Source organism: Aphis gossypii, chromosome 3 (genome assembly GCF_020184175.1).
Source record: "Aphis gossypii isolate Hap1 chromosome 3, ASM2018417v2, whole genome shotgun sequence".
NCBI lineage: Eukaryota > Metazoa > Arthropoda > Insecta > Hemiptera > Aphididae > Aphis > Aphis gossypii.
In genome coordinates, this window is record NC_065532.1 from 29842839 (window position 1) to 29863660 (window position 20822).

Below are 20822 nucleotides of genomic sequence, written 5' to 3' on the forward strand. Positions count from 1 at the left end.
AAAGTAATGAATGGAGAAAACACAAATAAAATCAGATAAATACAAGCTAAAAAGGGGGGGAGGCAAAGGAGAAATGTATTCCCCTAACCACTCGCCGTAATATTACGGCACCGAATTGCAGAATTTTCAATACATTTTTGGGTTCTGGAGTCGATTGTAGTGTCAATCGAGAAATCAGTGTTGCAAAAACAAAGAGACGGATAATATTATCAAAATGTTTAAAAGGGAAAACACATGGCTAAATGTATATATATATATATTTAGCCGTGGGAAAACAGAGACGGGATTAAAAGGAAAAAAAAAAAATAAAAAACGGACTTTCGGCTTCTGATAAAAACCGTGACAAGACGTTCAGTATCACATCACCATGTCGTTATCACGAATATACTGAATAATTTATTAGTAAATAATTAACATAGATAATCTATGATAATTAATGATCACGTCGGTGATGGACGTCCGAACGCCGTGCGGTGTTTAGGTGAAAGTCAGACGTAAGTACCAAAGAGGCAAAGAGTGTTCTGTTTCGGAGACCGAGACGGTCAACTTCAATCAACCATCGGACGACGATGTGATACTGGTTACCGGACTGCGTGTCATTACTTGCGGAATTCAAATATCTTTCGTTCACACGTCGCCTGCGTGTGCACACCAACAGGTTTCAATTTAAGAGTATCGTCCCCAGACATGACCACCAAGCGGAGCACTCGATCGGGGTCGATCGAATCGAATTACATACCGACGGGTTTGTCCATGAGATCGGAGACCAAAGGCACACTGTTGGTCAGAGAACCGACGACCGTGTCCAACATATTCCTGACGGTGTTGTTGTTCGCATGCAGAAAATATCTGTTTTTCTCGACGCACAAACGGCTGTTCGTGTATTTGATCTTGCTGGTCGCTTCGGTGGTCGGCGACTTCATCAAGTTCCCAAAAATCTACTTCGCCAACAGCAACACGTTTCTCAACCAGTACTTGGTCAAGTTGGGTTGGTTCTGGACAGTGCTGTGGACGCTTTCGTTTCTGGTGACCACCAGCAAGGTATTTTGCCTCAACTCGCGACCCAGCATTACCGTGCACGCTACTCGTATAGTTGTTGCCACGTTTTTCTGGTACTTTTGGACAAACGCCTTCAATCAGCTTGAAGATTATTATGGCAAGTGTTCGGGGGGCAAAGGACTGGTCCGATCAGCGTGCAAGTCTGCTGGCTATCTATGGAAATCGTTCGACATATCCGGTCATGTTTTCATACTCATTTATAGTACGTTGGTGATGATAAGTGAAGCAAGACCAATCATCGGCTGGGATAAAATCCAAGACGTGTTGAGAAATGAAGAGAACGCGCGCAAAGAAGGGAAAAGTGTGGCTACCACATTTAGCAATCTGAAAGAAGAAGAATTGCAAGAGATGAAAACTGTCTACAAGCAGATGACACCTTATGTACAAGTTTTATTCATTGTAATCACAATTTTTGTTGCTGTTTGGGAGTTAATGCTTATCACAACGATGATGTATTTCCACACAATGCCCGAAAAACTATTGGCGGGCATAGTGGCAATGTCGACGTGGTTTGTAACATACAGGGTCTGGTACTGCTCGTCATTTTTGCCTCCTCTACCTGGTGACGGATTCTTTAAATATCAAGCACTTCAAAAGAGTGAAATAGGTATTTAGCTATTAGTTCAATGTCATGACAATATATTGGTGTTTTGTATTTTTTTTTCAATAACAAAATCTGTATGTTTATATATATATATATATGTATATATGGGTAATGTACTATTTTATATTTATATGTGCAATGGTGTGGTGAAGGAATAATTGACAGTCAGCTACCTCGTGAGTTTTTTTTATAGGGATGGCGGGTGGGTAATGGCCAATGAATAATAATAAACTAGTATTTACCACAATAGGTAGCTAAAAAAGTGCTCTTAAATTTTAAGTGAGTCGTTTGTTGGAATATTTTAATAAAGCATTTGGAAAATCTGAAGGTCACCATGCCATTATGTATGTGTTCATTTTGAATAACAATTTTTACTAGTTTTATTGTTATTAAAATACATTTTTTTTTTTTGTTTTCAATATATTAATATATATTTATTGATTGTTTTTATTTAGATTTTTTTTTATTATTATTGACTTGTTATACCTATTTATCTAACTTATTGAACAATATTTTATGATATTATTTAATTGTTTTTCTTATTTTAAAAGTCATGATCATTTTAATTAAATTAATAATTTTATTGATCATGTTAAGATTAATTTCAGTTTTAAAAGATTTGTAGATTCATGATATTTTTATTATTTCTATATTATTGATATTGTTATACTGTATTTGTTTACAGGAAAAACAAAATCACTACTACTACTTAATTCAAATTTTAAATACTTATAATAATAACAACTTTTATACAGTAAAAATTTGTCAATTAAATATTATTTGTTTTAGATTATGGTTCAAGTATGTAATCTAAAAAAAGACAAAAATCCAATGAATTACCAACTACATTTAATTAAAATATAACTATGACACATAAACTCACCGAAGACTTTTCAGAGTTAAACTGATAAACAGCATTTTATGATGATCTTAAGTAAGATATCAAGTTATATTTCTTCATAAATATTTTGATATAAATACTAGGTTTAGAGCAGCAGTTCTCAACTTAGGTTACGTGTACCCCTAGGGTTAAGTGACACGATTTCAAGGTACACAAAAAAAATTATTGTTTGTTTATTTATATTCTAAATTTATATTTGGGGTACATGAAATAGTGGTGAGAGAGGTCAAGAGGTACGCGAATGAAAAAAGGTTGAGAACCGCTGGTTTAGAGGACAGCTCTATCAGGTTATATTTGAGTTAGATATTCCACCCAGACCATACAGTATTAAACTAAATAATAAATACGCAATAAAAACTACAGAATTTATGTCTTTCAAGAACTTTATTATTTCAGCAAATGTATAAGTGGAAATTATATCTAAATAATATGATATTTATATTATGCAGTTATATAATAATTGAGGAATTTGTTATTTGAGTTGTCTGTTATACTTTAATTATAGAGCAAAAGTGTATAAAAAATGAAATATAATATTAAATAAAAGTTTTATTTGCTTGTGCCAGGTGGATAAAGGGGTGTTGACATGTACTGCATACTCGGGTGAGGTAATGTTGGCATGACAGGTATGAAAGGAGTAGCAACAACAGGCACAGTTTGAGGAGCAATGTTGAAAAAATTGTTTTGTAACTCGGTGGGCAATGGTGGTAATGGGGCAGGTAATCCTGGTGAAGGTTTCATTTTAGTTTCTTTCATAGCTGCTATACTAGTGGTTTCTTTATCTTTACGAGCTTGAGCATGACCCCAACGTACATTCAATTTATGTCCACCCAATGTTAAACGACCATAAGTGCTCTCAGCTGCCATTTCAGCTGCAGCTCGTGTGGTATATTGAATGAATGCACAATTCTGATGAGCTACATGAGTAATGTTTCGGATTTCTCCATATTGATAAAATACATCCCTAAAAGTTAAAAAAAAAAACAACAAAATATTTAGCAAACTGCAAATGTACGTTAAGTAATGATATTTACCTCAAATCTTTTTCTGTAGTTATGTCATTCAGGTTACCAACATAAAGTGTTGTAATTGTTTGATCCTCTGGTTTTTCTAGTTTTGGCATTTCACTGGCTCTGTTCATCATTTTCTCGGCAACAGGATCATTTACACCATAATATCTAAAAACAAAAAAACAATAATGAGTATTTATGTTGATATTCTTAAGGTAACTAGATTACTAATATTAGAAAAAAAATACAAACATTTCAGAGATAAACTTATAATTATGACACATATTACAAATTTCTAAAATATTCAAAGTAAAAAATTAGAAATTCAGCAATAAAAATATGTAAAATTGTAGTTTTGCACATTTTGAAAGTATATGAATCTAAGCTTTTACTATAGTTCACAATATAATGAGATTATTTATGAACCATTACCTGTCTTTGAAATTCTGATTCGATAATGGATCTTCTGGGTCTGTAGGTCTTTCATGACGATATGGACATTCTTCTCCTCGACGACATTCACCTTTCACCCAAAATGAACAAATGTGTGGCCTGTTACGCTCATAATAAGGAGCTTTACGAGCCATTTTAGCCAATACATCACTAGCATTCTGACATTTTCCACCAGCTTCGTCCATCTTGGCTAACTAAATTTAACAGACAAATGAATTTATAGATACACACTTTTGGTTGGTAAATATGAATTTAAATTATCTTACTTCAGAATCCATATTTTGAACAAAATATTCTTTATTAACATCAGATTTAGGAATCTGTTCTTTAATTTTTAATGCAGCATCACGAACCTGTAATAAATACAAATTACAAGTCATCAACATATCGGATCAATCAGTTATAAATTAAATAAAAATGTACTTGTAAAGGAAGTCCATATTCAAGATCCAATAAACATGTCTGGCAAGCATTTCTTAAACGTGCACATGTTTGACATATTTCAGTTTTCTTGAAACGCATTCTGGCACCTGGACACCAACGGAATACTGTAAATGGTCTTGCACAAACTTCACACTCTTTGCCATATTTTTCTTTTGCCTAAAATAAACCATAGTAATGACAGTCCTAATATTTAGTAATTGTTTTAACTAAATATACTTACCATTCGCAAGTAAGGGCTATCTCCTAAACATGTTTCGCAAACAATTGGAAAGTCCTAAAACAAATTTAAAATATTAGGATATTTTGATACAACATAATAGATGCTTATTGTATAAATATATAAATCAAAACACTAAATTGCTATACCTATTTACAAAGCTATACTACCACTTTGGTTATTTAGGCTACAGCTTACGGTAGCAACAAAATAGCATATTTTTTATGGTATAAGCACAAGTAATTTGAATGCATTATGATAATATTATGAAACAATGACAATATTTAGTGTTTAAAATAAACTGCAGTTATAATTATGTATATAATATATCATATATTTATTCGTAGTTAGTGAATGAACACTAGAACCCATATTTGAATTTAATTTTAAAACATTATATCATTTATATACGATTTGTAGAAATATCGGACAGGTAAATAAGAAACTATGACTAAATATTATAAGTTAATATGTTAATAAATAGGTTATTTTCTTATGTCATTAGAATTAATACCTGAATTTAATCTAGTTTTAGTACAACATTAATAAACATGGTAATGTTTTATTGGAGTAAAATGTTAATATGTAAAATTAGGTAATTAATGTATTATATAGACCAGGGATGGGCAACTGGCGGCCCGCATCTGGCTCGCGCTACATTTTCAAATTACTTCATATAATTATCAACTACAGACATAGAAGTGGATTTTACTAAATTGTCTATTGAAAAACCTCATCCTCAAGTATCACATTAAATAATAATTGTAAATATAAATAAATAAAGATAAAAAATAAATGTTAGTAAATTTGAAGGACTTTTTTTTTTGCTTTCTCCTATGCTCTGCGGCCCACTAGATTTTAAAGTACTAAAAGTGGCCCGCTAATTACTTTGAGTTGCCCATCTCTGATATAGACAATAAGCAGCAAACCTTTAATTCGGCCCAGCCAAATTTTCTAATCAGTAATTATAAAAATTACTTCGGAAAAATAGTCAACTATGTAAAAGTCATGCAATATACTATATATTATTACATTATATTTTATTTTACACTAATACTATAACTTGATAGAAATATGTAAGTAAATAATGTATCTATTCAATAAAAATACGGTGTACTTGTTGCAACCCGTTCATATCAGCGATTATATTGTTGAAATTCTAACAGTCAGTAATGGTAACGTGTATAAAACCATTATTAATACGCTAAAAATGCTTTGCTAAATAGATTGTGAATGAGAGATTGAGATACTTACGGAATCTTCCCAATTCTGTCGGTTATACGTGTTTGTCGTCTTTGAAAGTGACATATTTGAAAACGCTAATGATCAAACAAAACAAAACGGTACCTTATAACATTAATATTATTAAATATAATCATGTTGACTTACTCAATCGATTAAGGCTTGTTGTGATAAGTGTGATGTATCTCTAATAGTTAAAACATCGAATAATATCTATTAACTACAGTTAAACGTAAACTGTACACAAATACAAGCATAGAATATAAAATACAAGTCCACAAAGTAGTAAGTATTGTTCTTCGGTATTCAGTAAGTACATAAAAAGGACGTATGTAAGTTCCGCTAGCAATATTTGATAAGCATTGTCAGGGTTCCCAAAACATATAGGACAACAAAATTACTGACCAACAGATGGCACAATAAACCGAAATAACAACAAATTATTATTACTCTGAGCAACAAACCATGAAAACTCCGTAATGATTTGTATATTGTTTAATGCAATATTGCTATAATTTTCAACTATCAACTACTAAGCAGTTAAATAAAAATAAAAAATATTTCATAAGCCAATATTGTGATTTGCAGTATGAATACTTTATGACTTACGTTAAAATATTTCATTAAATTACTAATATATATTTATAGGCACACACGGCCACACGGGTATTTTTCATCTCAAGACTCAAATACAATGTTTATTTATTTATTCATTACGATATAATGCATAATTTCATAATGGCTATAATGGTATTATTGAATAACAACCGGCCTTCGAAGCTAGTGGTGCTTCCCCGTGGATAACATTTAATCTACAAAATTGCCGTCGAAAAATAAGCCACTCTTTTTCTACCGATCAAGCCGAATGTTATCACCTTGACGGCTTGACACCTTCTCTTCTCTACATGGTGGTTTGTACTGTTTGTAGTATTATATTCTGTAAGATCTATCTCATTTCCATTATTGCACTGATCCTGAGACGTATTAGTCAGTGGCGTAACAAAAAGTTTTGGGCCACCCCCCCAAAAAAAAATAAAAAAATGGGCCCCTAATATATTGTTATATAAAATATAACCCTATAACCCTGTTATGTATTATTAACCCGTATCGGCGAGTCTTGATCTCGTACTAGCGCCCGCGCGTGTTCCCACATGCTCCGACGACGGGGCCGCCGCCCCCAACCGATTGTTTCAGACGTCGTCGTGAAAACGACAAACGGACGACGAAATCGGAAATAATAATAATAATACATTATTAAGCATTCGAATGCGCTGTCCGCCGGCTGATGAGACAATGGCAGTGGCAGCGTATACGCGGGGAGGGTTGTGCGAGTTATCCGATGCCCCCCTGTATAGTTATTTACGTACCCGTATATACCCGTATAGACATATATATATATAATATATACTCGTATATATGGCTCAAGCCAAACTTTTCGAAAATTTTTCGCGGGAGTTTTGGAACAACTATTTAGTGGAACAAAAAGTAGTTATCCAGTTTGATACTGTTATCGGCTTATCGCCAGCTTCTCTAATATTCTTTATCAATGATGGTTAAGTACTTCTTGTACAGGTTGTACTCTTGTGTATAGCACATTAATATTTTTTAATACTATTTAACACGTGCTAACTGCTAGTAGTAGTTGCATTTTGCTCATTAGTTTGATTCGATAAAGAATTAAACCAATAGTATTTATTAAATATTTGATATTTTTTTTTATTTTATTTAGGTAGCGAAACTTGTAAGTATACTTATTTTTTATGTTAAGCGATACGTATTTGAATTTACGTTTTTTGTACTCTAGATCATGGTTGTATTCACTTGTAATAATTGTGGTGATTCAGTAAATAAACCTAAAGTGGATAAACACATACAATATGAATGCAAACGTAAGAATTTTGCAGTTAGCTTCTGTTGCGTTGACTGCTTAAAGGATTTTAAGTGAGTAGAATTTATTATAAAGTAAAAGCACCTTCCATAAATCGCAATACCTACACCTGTTCATTAAAATCTATTATACTTGGAATACATTTTTTATAATTTTATTTGTAGATTATATTTGTATTAAATGCGTTAAAGATACGTCATTTTGTCGGTTATTTTAATTGGTTTTAATTTTTAAGAAACTCTAGAACTATGGTACATTTTTTTAGGAAGTACTTGTATGCAATGTCTATATTATGATTGTGATCTATTATGAAGTGAATAATAATAATGCTTTAAATTATGTAGAAGATGCTTCAACTTTTTTTTAAGTATTAATAAGACATTTATTTGCTTTTGTTATCTATATCTTGCTAACACATAGGTAGCATTTAAAAACACTGTAGTTTCATTATTGTGTTAAATAGACTGAATTGACATATCAAACTTAAAGGTATAAAGATTATCTAAGTTGTCTTATTGTTTTATTACAATATTTTATATTTTATATTATAAGTTAGTTTTAACTTAAACAAGTGTTAAACTGCTTATGATTCATTTAAAAATTTTAATAATCTAATGAAAAACAAAAGAAAGGTTAATGATAATGTTCTTACCTTAGATCATATACCATGGATGGAGCCACTGCGTATTATAGCAATACAAAAAATTGAAGCCGATATTAGCGACGAGTCACTGAATTAGGTGTTCAATATGCGCATGCGCAACGCAACTTATCGCAAATTTATCCATTGATGATTTGTTATCACATAACCATACTGTGGTCTATGTTTTGAATTTTGACAAAAAAATTGAACAAAATTAATAAGTAAGATATAAAATAGTAAATTTTTTTTAAAATAAATAAAGGTGATTATTATTCAATTCTGTGGTGATAGTAATCTGGATAATTATGCGACGAGTTGCTTCGCGCATGCGCATATCGATCACCTAATTCAGTGACTCGTCGCTAATATTGGCTTCAAAATAATACGTAGTGGCTCCATCCATGGTATATGATCTAAGATTCTTACTTAACAGTTTGATAGTAGGTAAAATTACCTCTAATATTAAATTAAACAATCCAAAAGGCACTTCACAATAGAGACAGCTGAGCTAAATTATTTAACTTAAAAATTATGTGTCAGAGATTGAGTAGGTCTCTAGGCCAGTGTGGTCAGAGGTGTCTTGGCGGGTTTCCTAGAAGACAGTTGGAGTGAAGTTGAGTAATGAGGCTGTTAGTGTGGTCAGCCATTTTTGAGTGGAGGCGAGTATAGAATGTGGTAGCTGTTTTTTTGATAGTAGTAATTTTTAGTCCATTGTGAAGGCTGACATTGGTAACGTATCAAGGGACGTTGACAGTCATTCTCAGCAAATGGCTTGAAAAGCTTAGATGTTGAACTTAAGAGGAAATTTTTGTCAACTATTGCTGATATTGAGAATTTTACTAACTGATTCAACACAACTTTCTTTTATATATATATATAATTTAATATTTATATCATATTTTTTTTTATCATATTTTAGTTATGAGACTGTAAGAGATCATTGTCAGTGTGTAACCGAAGATCAGAGATATTCTGCAAAAGGCTATGTACCTAAACCGTCAGCTGAAAAAGGAAAACGTAAACAAGCTGGTTGGGTTGACATTGTCCAATCAGTAATGAATAATAAAGATTTGCCTAATGAACAGAGGCAATTTTTGAATATTATAGCCAAGTTTGATAATGTCCCTAGAAAAAAAAATAAATTCCAGGTATTAATATTTATTGTTTTGGAGATTAATATTGCACTTACTTTTTTATTTACACTGATGAAAATCCAAGTATTGCAATTTTTTTTTTTTTAGTACTTTATCATTTTTTAGTTATGCATTATAATTTCAATTTATATGCAATTTTATTATTGTAATATAGATATAAGACCAATATTACTCTTATTTATTGTATCAAAATGATTTATATATATTTTTTGTTTTGTTTTAGAACTTTTGTTTTTCTACAGCTCCAGCTTATAGAAGAAAAGGATATATTATTGATCAAGTGTTTGATATGATAGAAGCTGAGTATAAAGCACAACTACCTCAGAATTCAAATGAAAAACCAGTTGATAACAAATCAAATGACTTAGAGAAGAATGATTCAACTCAAAAAGATTCTCAAGGAATTAAAGAAAAAATGAATATTGAAAATGATGAAATAGTTACTCAATTAAACGGTGATAATGAAACAGAGGAACCACCAAAAAAGAAAAAGAAAAAAAGTAAACAATCTCTTGATGCAGATAATAATGAAACTGAAAAAAAATTAAAAGAAAATGTTGAACCACAAACAGCTAAAAAGCCTAAAAAAAATAAAAATAATGATTCAATTCAAGAGTTACAAGAAATAAAGGAAAACAAGATCATTGATAGTGAAACTATTGAAAAATTAAATAATAATAGTAAAAGTGAGGAAACACCAAAAAAGAAAAAAAAATCTCTTAATGCAGTAAATAATGAAACTGAAATAAAAACAAAAGAAGATGCTGATAAAAACTCAACAGAAGCTCAGCCAAGCTCACTTAAAAAATCTAAGAAAAATAAAATAAAATCAGATATAGAAGTAAATAATGATACATCTCATAATGTTGTTTCTAAAACTGAAGTTATATGTATAGAAAATGGGGAAAATGGAATTCTTCACAAAACATCAGAATTAACAATGAGTAAAAAAGAGAAAAAAGAAATGAAAAAGAAAATTAAGTACCAACAAGAATTAGAAACTGTTTCTAATGGAATTATAGAATCAGATAAAGAACCAATATTAAAAAAGAAAAAGAGGAAGTTAATTAACAATGAAGAGAATGAAGAACCACAACAAAAAATTATAAAAACTGGTAATTTTGATGTATTTATTATAGCATATCTTAAGAGGATATGCCACACCTGCATGTATTTTCTATGTCTTATATAGATATAACACAGTGAATTTTTATTCAGTAGAATCAATTTTATGCTATTAGCTATAATATTAGTCAGTTTACCTTTTATCTAAACTTGAAGGTAATAATATTATTTCGTATGCTTGTATTGATATTTTAATTTTTAAATGAGTTACGAAAATTTTAAAGTTTTAATATTTTGCATAACTATAACTCACTTAAAGTTTAAAATATCAATACAAGCCCATGAGATGTCCTAAATAATATGTTTGATAGTAGGTAAATTGACTCTATTATTAATGTTAAGTATAAAATTGATTCCGATGAATGAAAATTTGCTATGTTGTACGTATATAAGATAAAGACAACACATGCATTCTCTTAAGTAATCATTTTATTTTATTTTTTATTACATTTTTAGAGGATGTTCCCCAAGTTCCAGCAGTACAGTCTGGGCGTAAATTTGAATGGAATGAAGCTATAAATCAAGTATTGCAAGCTAAAAAAAATAAGCCAATGTCATTAAGTAAAGTAATGAAACGAGTTATGAGTGAATTCCATTCTTTGAACGAAACTACAAAGTCTGAAAATGATCTAGAGAAGATATTTTTGAAAAAAATTAGGAAAATGAAAAATGTTAAGATTGAAAATGATAAGGTAAAATTAGTAGAATGTTAATTTAGTGTTTTGATGATTTTGTATTTTACATTTAACTGATACTTCAATTTAAGACTATTAATAAATAACTAAATTATATATCACTTTTATATTTGTCTTTTATGAGTTTTATGTCACATAAAGTTGTAATTAATACAATAATCATTTTTATTATTTGAGATTTTGAATAATCATTGTATTGATTTTACAATGATGAGTTTTTAATTTTATTTTTGTCTCTGTATACACTTTTTGGAGATCCTAAACTAATATACTCGGTACTTTTCACAATAATCAGAAAACTTAATACTGGAATTTAAACATATTATTTAGGAAATAACATAGACTTTTATTGATATTTACATTTTAAAGAAAATTATAAGCATTTTAACGTTTTAATATTTTACATAATTATAATTCAGTTTAAAATGAATGTATAAGCCCAAGTAATACCCTAGATAGTATTCTTAGTTCTTACCTTCAAGTATTATGATAAATATTGACTCTAATATTAAAGCTTACTGTATAGTCTGTTAGTCTGTATAATGATTCTGTTGAACGTAAATTTGCTACATTGTATATTACTAAGCCGTAGGCAATATATAGCGCACGAGGTATGACGTCTTCTTAAACTTTAACCCACAATTTACCATTCTAAAGAATATACATTTTTGTGATTGATATTAGTGGTTCGAAAAAGACTATGTTAGATGTCAGGTAGGTTCAAAGGTATTTGTATCCTATTGAAACATCTATGAATTTTAATTGTTGATATTTTAAAAAAAAACATCTCAATTTTAACTCGAGGTCCTTATTAGGTACTTTATTTAATCACACTACATGCTAATCCACATTTAACGGTCAAATAATTGTCCATAGACTAGAATATTACAACTATTATTTTATTACTTTGATTATACGTATTGGATAGAATGAAATAAAATATATTTGAGATGTAGACATATAACTACAGATTATTATTAATTCGTGTTTATAGCTCTAGTCCTACATAGGACCATTGATTAAAGATACAAGTATTTTATAATCTCACTTGAATTTGACATATTATATTATTAAGTACAACTGTATAAGGGTGAACGCGAACGTCGCGAATGACCACTTGGTGCTCTTATCAAAAGATTGACGTTTACGAAAAAAGAGGCTATATACTATGTAGCACGATGTAGAGAATTCTCTACATTTCTCTATAATTCTCTACATCGTGCTATATAGCATGGAGGTGGGTTACATTACGTAGTCATCGATTTAAAATTGAGTTCGGTTCAAGGTCACTTTTATCCCGAGAAATACGAAAGGCAACGCAAGACCGTCAACTATCGAGTTCACAGTCCACATACATTATTGACTATTGTATTTCCTTTAAGAAGATTTGGTTGCTAGTGTTATACGCATAATACATTAATTATAATTACAAGTATAAAAATAGTACTATAATAAGCAAGAGCTTTTACAATTTCATAGTTGTGACGTTTTCTCTGTAAACCATGTACGTCGTACGCGTGGTCAATACGTTGACATGATAATATACTCAATAGTTATAATTTATAAATAAATATTTAATTATTTTTTCGTTTTACTTAATTGATGTTGTTGGATTCAGTGAAAAATTGAATTAATGAAAATTTCGAATAAAGTAATAACTGTTACACTATTGTAATTATTATTAATAGTGAAACAGTAGTTTTAGAGTATTGTACATTTTTAATTTTAACGATGGAGAGCTTTCAAATTACAGCCTATTGGCAGCTCAGTAAAATAAATGTACAATATAATGTATAATATAGTATAAAATATAATTGCATAATTAAATATTAAGTATTAGGTAGTAGGTACTGCACTACTGCTGTCTGCTACTACTAGTTACTACAGTGCCGTCGCCAGTCCACCCAACAAAACAATGAGTATTGAGTATTTGAGTCATTGATCAGCCTTATCAAAAACGATTATGATATGAAAGATAATAATATGATAAACTCGGACGAAGATCCAGATCACCGGGACTAAAAATCTATAAATATAAGAAACGCAAATTAATTATTAATATTATACTTGAAATTCTTTATATTATCAACGATCGGAACTAGGAGGAATGTAAATTGCGATCAGTTTTCGACATTTCTGTAGATTCCCTCTCTTTCACCGGGTAGTACTGTAGTAGGTGATACCGACACTTCATTACTCGATCAGCCGGCCGTCAGAACGACTGGCGGTCGGTGAACGACGACGGTTTTAGCGGGCACTACGATGTACAAGTTAGAAGTAGCAATCATAGATAATAAATGATTAAAAAAAATAATTTTACTAATCAATAATGAGTTTTTTAATATTTATTAATTTCTGTAAAAATTAAGAATTCATTATTATTATTAAAATGGTTACAACAGGACAAATCGACGACGACCTACACGTTTCCACTGTCCAGTAATCGTACATGGGTACATTATCATAAAAAATATATATTAATAATTACCGGACTGGACTGTGTACCTGTAAAAGTTATTATTGTATTGATATTGGAGTGGCGCGCGTGTTGTTTTTGTTTTCGTTCAGTCCGCAGCGTCGGTTGGACGCAGTTCTGTTGGCCACACTGCTCGTCTGCCGCGGTCGTTCCTCCACTTCACTGGCGACCGAGTTGGTGAACGGAACGCGTTTTGAGCGTTTAGCACTATTATTATTATTCATTCCTCCTCCCGTACGTACGTCCTATATATATTATTTATTTTTATTTTTTTTTTTTGTTTTCAAAATGGCCGTGTGTCCACTGTTTGTTGTTTAGAGCGCGCGTCCGCGAAATGTTGTCACGTCTCATCGTTGATAAAACCAATTCCGATACGTTTGACCAGTGCGCGCTCCGTACATTTCACTCGATCGTCACCGCACGCGCTTGCCCGGCCCGTTTCGACGGACACTTGATCGAATTCGGCGGGTCTCGCTGAATTCCGGTAAGTCTGTCCGTGTATCGCGCGTCAACTACGTCAACTTTTCCGGAAATAGTTGTTGCACCGCTAACTCGCTTGGTCCGCGGTGTGTACTGCGTCTTAATACCATCGCCCGAATTGTCGCCTGTCTGGAGTGTTGACGGAATTCGATCGCGACAATTGGTGGTCGTCTAAAAGGGTCGAAGAAAATCCTTTACGTTCAGTTCTTCTTGCGATGATCGTTGTGGACTCATGTTCGACGCAATGACTGACACCAAGCGGCGAGTGAAGTTGTACGCCCTGAATGCTGATCGTCAGTGGGACGATCGTGGCACAGGGCATGTGTCGTGCACATACGTTGAACGGCTCAAAGGTGTTTCTCTTTTGGTTCGAGCCGAAGCCGATGGTTAGTTTCTTTTAATCGAGTACTCTACTATGTTTTGTAATCACTTTCTTTTTTACCTACTTAATAGTTTTGTGTTGTTGTTATTTATTATTTCCAGGTACTTACTCTAATCATTTGGAATATGATCAATGATTTAATTTGTATTGTTAATATGAGGACATTGCAGTATTGTTTTCTACGACTATTTGAATAGGCCAATCGTAGTTAATCATTTTACCATTTTAGTGTACTTATCTTTAGATATTTTGTCACTCACTGAATGATATTGAATATCTACATATAATTTAATAAGTTAGGGTATTTTTTTTTTATGAATTCAACAGATAGAACCTATAGGTTTATTTAAAATATAAACCATGTTAGTTCTTCATTAGGTTCATTGTAAACAATAAATTTAAACACGACAAATCATTAATTTTAAATTTTATATAGGTAATTACTCATAATTTTTTATATCATTTGTGATTGCTTAATTAATGTAGGTACTTATATTACTTATACATTTTGAATCGATTCTTTATTACATAAATATATTTAACAAAAAAACCATAAGTGATATTCATTTTACTTTACATACCTACTTAGTATCATTTACATATTGTATTGAAACAGACAAATGAATAAATTGTAAACTTCAACTACCTTTTTGATTCTTCTTATCAAATAAACTTAATACTTATTTTAATAAATATTTAGATGTCATGAATTAAAAATTAGTATTAAAATAAAATGTACCTATTTATTTATTAATAAATTTTAATAAATTAAAGTTTTAATTTAAAATAGTATAAAAATGCATATCATTAGTGTAATAGAATTTTTAATTTTTGAGATTATTAATATTGTGCCTATACACTTCGTACTACATACAAAAACTTCAGTCAATTTTTTTTTTTGTTTAGGTGCTCTTTTATTAGAATCTAAAATTCAACACGATACAGTCTATCAAAAACAACAAGTTAGTTTATTTTATTTATTATTTAAACTATAATTGTTACAATTGTTTATTTAAAAATTTATATTTATTGTTTTAACTAAATCCAGGATACATTAATTGTTTGGTCTGAAGCTGATAATTTTGACTTGGCATTAAGTTTTCAAGAAAAAGCCGGTTGTGAAGAAATATGGGAAAAAATTTGTAGTGTTCAAGGAAAAGACCCAACAATAGAAACTACTCAAGATATTGTTGAAGAATCTGAAGATGAGCGGTTTGATGATCTGTCAGATTCAGCTCCTCCTGTTGAATTACCACTATGTGAAATTGGCAGACTTAAAGAAATTAAAGACGTAATTTAAACAAATAAAATATTGAAATAATTAAATTAACTTTATTTGACAATTTTTTTTTAATTTATAGCTTTTTATCACTTGTATGGCCACACCTTTAAATAAAGATAGGCTAGCTGAAGCTATTGAAAATGATGGCTATGTACGCAAGTTGGTAAAATTATTCAATCTGTGTGAAGATCTCAATAATTTGGAAGGTCTTCATTGTTTATATGATATTGTTAAAAACATTTTTCTTATCAATAAAAATGCTTTGTTTGAAATGCTTTTTGCCGGTAAATATAAATTAACTAAAATTATTTATAAACTATTAATATTAATTAAATTATTTTATTTTTATTTCAGATGATATTATATTTGATGTCATTGGCTGCTTAGAGTATGATCCAACTTTACCTATCCGTAAATACCATAGGCATCATTTAAAGAATGTTTCAAAGTAAATTATTATTAAAATAATTGATTTTTATAAATTACTCTATAGCATTGATCTTTTTTTTAGATTTAAAGAAGTTATACTGATAACTAATCTCGAGTTATTGAACAAAATACATCAAACACATAGAGTGCAGTACATACAGGATGTTGTTCTTCCTACACCATCTGTATTTGAGGATAATATGTTATCTGCATTAAGTAGTTTTATATTTTTTAATAAAGTGGAAATTGTCACTTTAATACAAGTAAATAAACATTTTTAATTAGTATTATTATTTCTAATGTTCTATTAAATTATTGAAATATTAATTACAGGAAGACGAAAAGTTTTTACCAGATCTGTTAGGTCAACTACAAGACGAAAGTACGCCAGACTCCAGGAAACTGGAATTAGTACAATTTCTCAAGGAATTCTGCAACTTTTCACAAAATTTACAGCCCCCTCAGAAAGAAGGATTCTTCAGAGTAAGTATTTTGTCACCAATTTTTTTTATTTTAATTTTTTTTAACAAATTATTTTCAAATTTGTAGACACTAACTTCTCTGGGTATTTTACCAATGCTTGAAATGACTTTAATGTCTGAAGACGTGAATATTAAACAGGCTGCCATTGACATTCTTACCATTCTTGTTGAATTCTCGCCTTCTGTTATACGAGAATATATTCTTCAGCAGTCATCTGATACTGGTGAGACAAATCAGTAAATACTATCTTAAAACCTAGAATTGTTTTATTTAATATTTCTATTAGATTAAAATTCAGTTTTTAAATACCAGTAAAAATATAAAATTAAAATTTTTAACTATGGTGTTTTTTTTATAATTTTAAATATTTATAGTCTTATTGTTCTATAACAACCCCATTAGGTCATATTCTTTATTTTTAAGGTAGTATTGATATAGATATTTACTTGTATACATTTTAAGTTTTTATTATACATACTATCAGTAGTTTAAGAGACGTCTCGTTTATTTTTTTGCAATATTTGAAAATACACACAAGTATAGTCAGTGCTCTAAATCAAATCATTAAACTTCTTTTTTTTAACTTACAAATTTACTTTAATCATTTTTATTCTGTTTTATGAAAAAGCCCCTTATATATTTTATTATAATTTAGTTTTATAAAAATAATATAGGTTAATAAATATAAATAATTTTACCTTTCTCTATATTAAACTCAAACTTTATTATTAAATTTTAAATTTTATTAATTTTCAATCGTATACACTTTATTAAATGTTGAGCATAACAAGATTCTTGAAAAGTAGCTTATACTGTTTGAACTCTTAAGTCTAAAAAAAATATATATATAAAGACAATTATTTTTTATAGACATATTTAAGTTCCAGTTTAGACAAAAAAACTTATTTAAGTTATAAATAACAATATTATATTAATAATTTTGATATAGTTTATAAACATTATTTGTAGATACTTATATACTTTCATGTATTAAATATAATTATGTAATATAAAAATTTTTAATCTATTTTAAAATACCATCATTTTATAGGTATTAATAGTACTATAAATCTATTATTACTGTTAAATTGAATAGAAATACAGATGCTTAAATTATGTATAATTATGGTTTAATCATAATTAATAATTTTAGCATTGGATTTAAATCAGTATTTATTTAATTCATATTTTTTCTTTTTAGTGACTCAAGCAAATGGAAATGAAGTAGAATTGATGCTGATGAATGTAATAATCGAACAGATGATATGTGATACAGATCCTGATCTCGGACGTGCAGTCCAGCTAATGGGTGTTATACGAGTCTTAATTGACCCCGAAAACATGTTGCCTTCATTAAGCAAAGTAGAAAAAACTGATTTTCTCAACTATTTTTACAAACACAGTGTCCAGATTCTCATAGGTATTTGCTAAGCACAAATTATACTAAAATTATTATTTTTTTTCTATAATTATTTTTAATTTTTTTAGCCCCTTTGTTGGCAAATACAGTGGATGGTGTACCAGCAAGAGATGATTATCAAAATGCTCAGCTATTAGCACATATCCTTGAGTTGCTGACATTTTGTGTAGAACATCATTCATATCATATAAAAACCTGCATACTGAACAAAGATTTATTGAAACGTGTATTGGTACTAATGAAGTCGGCCCATAAATTTTTAGTATTAGGAGCCTTAAGATTTATGAGGAAAATTGTTGCATTAAAAGACGAGTTTTATAACCGTTATATTATGAAGGGATGTTTATTTGGTCCTGTTATTGATTGTCTACTGGATAATAATGGTCGATACAATTTACTCGATTCTGCCATCATTGAATTATTTGAATTTATTAAACTTGAAGATATTAAGATATTAATAGCACATGTTGTTGAAAATTACGGTAAAAAGTTTGAACATATTGATTATGTGCAGACATTCAAAGCTCTTAGGATACGCCATAGTCAGCAAACTGAAAAATTAAAAGAAAAACCTATCACAAAGTATGTCTTGAGTTTTAAAAATTATCATTATAAATAATTTATACTTTATTCTCTCAGTTGTAGTGTGACTGTATCAACTGGTCGATTTAGAAGAGATCCACGACAAATTGAAGATGAAGAAGAAATATGGTTTAATAATGAAGATGATGAATTTGATGATGGTGAAGCAGTTGTTCCGCATACGGGAATGACAGGTTCAACTGAAATTACAGCCTCTGAACAATTGGAATCTATTGGTAACTTTTTAAAATGTTTAATCCGTATAAAATATTTCTAAATAATGTAATGTACTTGTTTAAAAAAGGTAAAAGTATTGACAAGAAATGTGAAGGTAGCAGCACAAAAATATTTGGCACTACTGTTAAAACAACCCCAGTTATGAATAACAATTTGGTAGCTACTCCAACATTAAGTTCATCACCTGAAGAGTCAAAAAATAGTTCTCTTTTGAAAAAAGTGAGTTATTAGTTAAATTATTATCTTGCTATTATATTCTATATCTCTATATTCTATACTCCGCGCACTTTAAAGCATGAGTGGGTGGTAGACAATTTTGCGTTCTAATTTCCGAATTTTAATACTAATTATTTTCAAACATTTGGTCACTAGTACACAGCTATGACCCAAATGTCAATAATATATATATACTGGTCATACTTTTAACACATTGAGCTGTCCATCTACAAAAGTGGTTTGCCTCTTACGGAAAGCAACATAGTGAATGAAATTGTTTTGGCTGCTTGGCCAGTCATGCTCTTAATGTGTGTGGAGTATAGATTAATATTTATAAATCATAAACTATTATTGTAATTTTATTTTATTTTTAAACCATTTTTAATAATATTTATTTAATCTTTTTAGGCTTTAGTTGACTATGAAGGTGATTCGGATGAAGAAGAAGATGAAAATGGAGATTTAAAATCGCCAACTAAGAGGCCCCGTTATACATAATAATATATTTGTAAATTTTCTTATAACTTTAATTTGAATAATAATTTACCTGTTTTGTTATACAAAACAAGCGCCAACACTTGATAATTTTAAGTTATAGACTAAATGACATCACCCCTGTGTAAATAATAATCATGCTAAGTATGATATGCCTTATAGATGTTTTCATAAATAATGTGTAAAGCTAGGTAAATGTTGCTTAAAACATTTATATTTTCATTTTTTACCCAAAACAAATTTTGTATATTAGACTTTCCTTTGGACTGTTAATATCTATCAGTACTTAATGATAACTATTATTGTAATAACAATAACAAAAAAAACAAAACAAAATTGTACCTGGTTTATATTTCTCAAAGGAACAATCAAACTAACTAACAAGTTAACTTTAAATATTGGTGTTAGTTAGACCAATACGATCCATAATTTTATTATTTTTTTTTGTTGTTTTAAAGTGATCTTTAAATTACTACAATTTTTGTTGTGATATTTTGACATCTTAATTTGTTTTTCTTTTTGTTTTTGTACAAATTTCGCTGTTCACATGCTGCGAACCTCAATTGTAATTGATTTCATACAAACCTTAGAGCTTTGTGTAGATATTTTCATGTCAATGGTGTATATTAAAAAATTATACAATATCAATTTTTAGAGTTGACCTATTTTTTTATTACAATTTTCAACTTGAAATGTAATTATATATATATTTAAAAAAAAAAATAATGTATAAAACTAATAGATATAAAGTACATAATATGTAATATGGAAAACTTTTAGGTAAGAATAGTGTTATTTCCCGTCAAGACAAATGGTTGAGATTACTTGTTTGTCTTTTGATTGAATTGTTTGTAATAATTTAAAAGACTGAAAAATGTCACTTAAACTTGTATTGGGGCAAACAT

The 20822-nt window shown here is 29.7% G+C and overlaps 4 protein-coding genes and 1 long non-coding RNA gene across 7 annotated transcripts; 3 read left to right on the plus strand and 2 right to left on the minus strand.

Moving 5' to 3' along the window:
* The first annotated feature begins 365 nt into the window (after positions 1-365).
* On the plus strand, positions 366-2113 carry LOC114120114 (acyl-coenzyme A diphosphatase FITM2). The gene has a single exon (XM_027981923.2). The coding sequence runs from the start codon at positions 688-690 to the stop codon at positions 1672-1674; it is 987 nt and encodes a 328-aa protein (XP_027837724.1). The 5' UTR covers positions 366-687; the 3' UTR covers positions 1675-2113.
* Positions 2114-2929: 816 nt separating this feature from the next.
* Positions 2930-6259, minus strand: LOC114120117 (pre-mRNA-splicing factor RBM22). The gene is made up of 8 exons (XM_027981925.2): positions 6078-6259; positions 5943-6007; positions 4692-4745; positions 4451-4627; positions 4294-4380; positions 4007-4221; positions 3599-3742; positions 2930-3528 (listed from the first exon to the last, which is right to left on the minus strand). The coding sequence occupies exons 2-8, from the start codon at positions 5994-5996 to the stop codon at positions 3114-3116; spliced, it is 1146 nt and encodes a 381-aa protein (XP_027837726.1). The 5' UTR covers positions 5997-6007; positions 6078-6259; the 3' UTR covers positions 2930-3113.
* Positions 6260-7490: 1231 nt separating this feature from the next.
* On the plus strand, positions 7491-11531 carry LOC114120118 (cell growth-regulating nucleolar protein). 2 transcript variants are annotated; one of them, XM_027981926.2, is made up of 5 exons: positions 7491-7671; positions 7735-7871; positions 9381-9609; positions 9839-10730; positions 11197-11531. In XM_027981926.2, the coding sequence occupies exons 2-5, from the start codon at positions 7738-7740 to the stop codon at positions 11451-11453; spliced, it is 1512 nt and encodes a 503-aa protein (XP_027837727.2). In that variant the 5' UTR covers positions 7491-7671; positions 7735-7737; the 3' UTR covers positions 11454-11531. The 2 variants fall into 2 exon arrangements, with proteins under 2 accessions (XP_027837727.2, XP_027837728.2); XM_027981927.2 differs by lacking the exons at positions 7491-7671; positions 7735-7871 and adding an exon at positions 8485-8682.
* Positions 11532-13227: 1696 nt separating this feature from the next.
* Positions 13228-14075, minus strand: LOC126551435 (uncharacterized). Its single transcript, XR_007605343.1, has 2 exons — positions 13941-14075; positions 13228-13461 (listed from the first exon to the last, which is right to left on the minus strand). It is a non-coding gene; the product is annotated as an uncharacterized LOC126551435 (long non-coding RNA).
* Positions 14076-14150: 75 nt separating this feature from the next.
* On the plus strand, positions 14151-20573 carry LOC114120102 (serine/threonine-protein phosphatase 4 regulatory subunit 3A). 2 transcript variants are annotated; one of them, XM_027981904.2, is made up of 13 exons: positions 14151-14777; positions 15680-15735; positions 15822-16064; positions 16135-16339; positions 16410-16503; positions 16567-16747; positions 16818-16967; positions 17034-17190; positions 18169-18387; positions 18456-18969; positions 19033-19205; positions 19274-19425; positions 19831-20573. In XM_027981904.2, exons 1-13 carry the CDS (start codon positions 14624-14626, stop codon positions 19918-19920), a joined length of 2388 nt encoding a protein of 795 aa, XP_027837705.1. In that variant the 5' UTR covers positions 14151-14623; the 3' UTR covers positions 19921-20573. The 2 variants fall into 2 exon arrangements, with proteins under 2 accessions (XP_027837705.1, XP_027837704.1); XM_027981903.2 differs by having other exon boundaries at positions 14154-14777; positions 19027-19205.
* The last annotated feature ends 249 nt before the right edge of the window (positions 20574-20822 follow it).

Bases quoted from the DNA above. Each gene is read 5' to 3' on its own strand.
- LOC114120114 (XM_027981923.2), top strand. From the start codon at position 688: ATGACCACCAAGCGGAGCACTCGATCGGGGTCGATCGAATCGAATTAC.
- LOC114120117 (XM_027981925.2), bottom strand. From the start codon at position 5,996: ATGTCACTTTCAAAGACGACAAACACGTATAACCGACAGAATTGGGAA. The intron at 4,746-5,942 runs GTAAGTATCTCA...AATTTGTTTTAG, and splicing joins GACAGAATTGGGAAGATTCC to GACTTTCCAATTGTTTGCGA. The intron at 3,529-3,598 runs GTAAATATCATT...TTTAACTTTTAG, and splicing joins ACTACAGAAAAAGATTTGAG to GGATGTATTTTATCAATATG.
- LOC114120102 (XM_027981903.2), top strand. From the start codon at position 14,624: ATGTTCGACGCAATGACTGACACCAAGCGGCGAGTGAAGTTGTACGCC. The intron at 14,778-15,679 runs GTTAGTTTCTTT...TTTTTTGTTTAG, and splicing joins GGTTCGAGCCGAAGCCGATG to GTGCTCTTTTATTAGAATCT. The intron at 17,191-18,168 runs GTGAGACAAATC...TTTTCTTTTTAG, and splicing joins TCAGCAGTCATCTGATACTG to TGACTCAAGCAAATGGAAAT.
- LOC114120118 (XM_027981926.2), top strand. From the start codon at position 7,738: ATGGTTGTATTCACTTGTAATAATTGTGGTGATTCAGTAAATAAACCT. The intron at 7,872-9,380 runs GTGAGTAGAATT...ATCATATTTTAG, and splicing joins GACTGCTTAAAGGATTTTAA to TTATGAGACTGTAAGAGATC. The intron at 10,731-11,196 runs GTAATTTTGATG...TTACATTTTTAG, and splicing joins ACAAAAAATTATAAAAACTG to AGGATGTTCCCCAAGTTCCA.